Source organism: Aplysia californica, unplaced genomic scaffold (assembly GCF_000002075.1).
Source record: "Aplysia californica isolate F4 #8 unplaced genomic scaffold, AplCal3.0 scaffold01266, whole genome shotgun sequence".
NCBI classification, from domain to species: Eukaryota; Metazoa; Mollusca; class Gastropoda; order Aplysiida; family Aplysiidae; genus Aplysia; species Aplysia californica.
In genome coordinates this window covers 120,739-122,800 of record NW_004798536.1, presented here as the reverse complement: position 1 = coordinate 122,800, position 2,062 = coordinate 120,739, and the positions used below count along the sequence as shown (strand labels likewise).

Genomic DNA, 2,062 nt, shown 5'->3' with positions numbered 1-2,062 from the left:
AGTTAAATTATATAGAAAAAACGCAAGGGGGGAAATAGAAAGTGGCCGTTTGTACAGGTGGTCGCCTTATAGAGGTGGCCGTCAGGGCAGGTTTGACTGTATTTCAAAACACCATCATGTCACAACTTTCAGAATTACCCTTATTGTAATTATTGTTTGACACAGTAACGTTACTTTCAAAATTAATCTATTGCAAAAAATTTAAGTCATCTAGGTCTAATACTTTAATTCTTATGATTGTTTCAAAATTGGCATGAATTTAATTTTAAATTTTTCCAAAAATTTCCAGAGACGTGACAGATCTAGAATGAAATTAACAACAACAACAAAATCAAAAGTTCAAAGTGTTCTGTTTTAATTTGTATCCATGCGCGAGTGTTTGGTGAAAATATAAAAGCTGGTCTGTGCATTTATTCAGACCCATACACTGAATTACATTGACATGTGTAGGGAACGAAGTTGTGATTTCGTCGCGGAAATGGCGGAAACAACACCACCAGTACTTTGTGCTAGATCTAGCCCTAAAACTACGACTTGGGCTGTGTTTGGGTACATATCTAGGATCCTACCTATCAGACACATCCTATCCTGAGTCACTAGAACTAGCAAAACGAACAAGAGTATTGAAAACAGCGAAATTATTATGTGATTCTTGTTCATGTCATGCGACCGTTACTTCAACGCGACTGTCGGATTACTATCAGCTATAAAGAAAAAAACATAGCGCGAGTTCCGGTCAGGCCAACCCCATATGAGGTGACTGTCCTTCCCCTTCAATTACTTAAAAAGTTACCACGAAACTTCCGCCAAACTCAGCACGAAACGAAACAAGTGACAAAACTAGCACTGGAGTCCGTTCCTGTACATAGGCCTCTATATGTGACAGGACCACAAGATACGGAACAAAATCGCAAAGTCCATTCCGTCGGGCAAACGGGAATCGTACCTTCGAACCGACCGCCCGCCCTGTACCTGTGACGGGAACCGTAGTCAGTGAGTTAAGTGTCAGCTAATCTAGATCTAGCTGGCTGCGAGTAGGAGCCAGAGGAGAGAGAGTAGAGTCAGTAGAGAGAGAGTTCTGAGCGAAGAACAGAATTTGGGGTAAAAGTAACCCTTTCAGATCATGCAAAAGGGTACACAATATCTGTGGAAGAAAACAGAAAACTGCATGCAATGAAACTGAATAGACTGCCTCCACTTTGAACTAATAATACCATCTGCTGGGACTGGGGAAACCCGAAAGTTGTTGTTTTACCTCTTCGTTGTCCTTGTCAGTGTTCTCGAACCGCTCAGTAAGCCTCTTCAGTTCATCCGATTTTTCCATCGGCTCAACGGTAGCACCAATACCTTTATCTTTTTTGGATGTGGATATCAATGCTACTTGTTTTAAAGTTGGAACAACTACAATACGAGGACTCTGAATACCAGAAAGGTTACGAAAATGCCGACCTTGTCGGCATAACGACCTCAGTACCACCGCCATCTTGAACGATGTAGAACTCTTCAATGTTTGGGAATTGGGAATAGAGTACAACCATCATGCCGTGCTCTGCACTTGTGAACAGAGCCGTAGACGTGGTCACCCAGCTCCAGCTGTACCATAGCCTAATAGGCCTAATGTGTACATGTATATGAACGCAATCATCAATACGTCTTTATCTTAGTTTTTTAACAGAATCTAAAAACCAGGATATTCAATCTGTGTTTTGCCGGTGTATAGCTTTTAAGAGTAATCTTTGAACTAAGAATCTATATAAAATAAGAAGCTCGCCTCTCTCAACACCCCCCCCCCCCCTTTTCCCAAAGTCAAAGCTCTGCTGATGACCAACCTCCAGTAATGCTATACATGTTGATAAACAGCGTAATGCATTTTACAAAAGAAAGAAAAATCCATTAAGAAAATGTTATTCTGTTATTGTGGCCCAAGCTTGGAAAAGTACGGAAAAGAAGGATTTTTTTTTTCAGTTTACCCAACTTGATCTACGGCGAATAACGCAGGATATTTTTGTATCATCATCATCATCATCATCATCATCATCATCATCATCATCATCATCATCAT

The 2,062-nt window shown here is 40.5% G+C and overlaps 1 protein-coding gene across 1 annotated transcript in view; it reads right to left on the bottom strand.

The window, feature by feature from the left end:
- Nucleotides 1-1,515, bottom strand: part of LOC101851238 (NADH dehydrogenase [ubiquinone] 1 beta subcomplex subunit 11, mitochondrial) — a 10,381-nt gene extending 8,866 nt beyond the window's left edge. Inside the window, exon 1 of the mRNA XM_005112420.3 lies at nt 1,256-1,515. Coding sequence (XP_005112477.1) covers nt 1,256-1,483 — 228 coding nt within the window. The 5' untranslated portion in view covers nt 1,484-1,515. The remainder of the gene's footprint in view (nt 1-1,255) is intronic.
- Between the last annotated feature and the right edge of the window lie 547 nt (nt 1,516-2,062).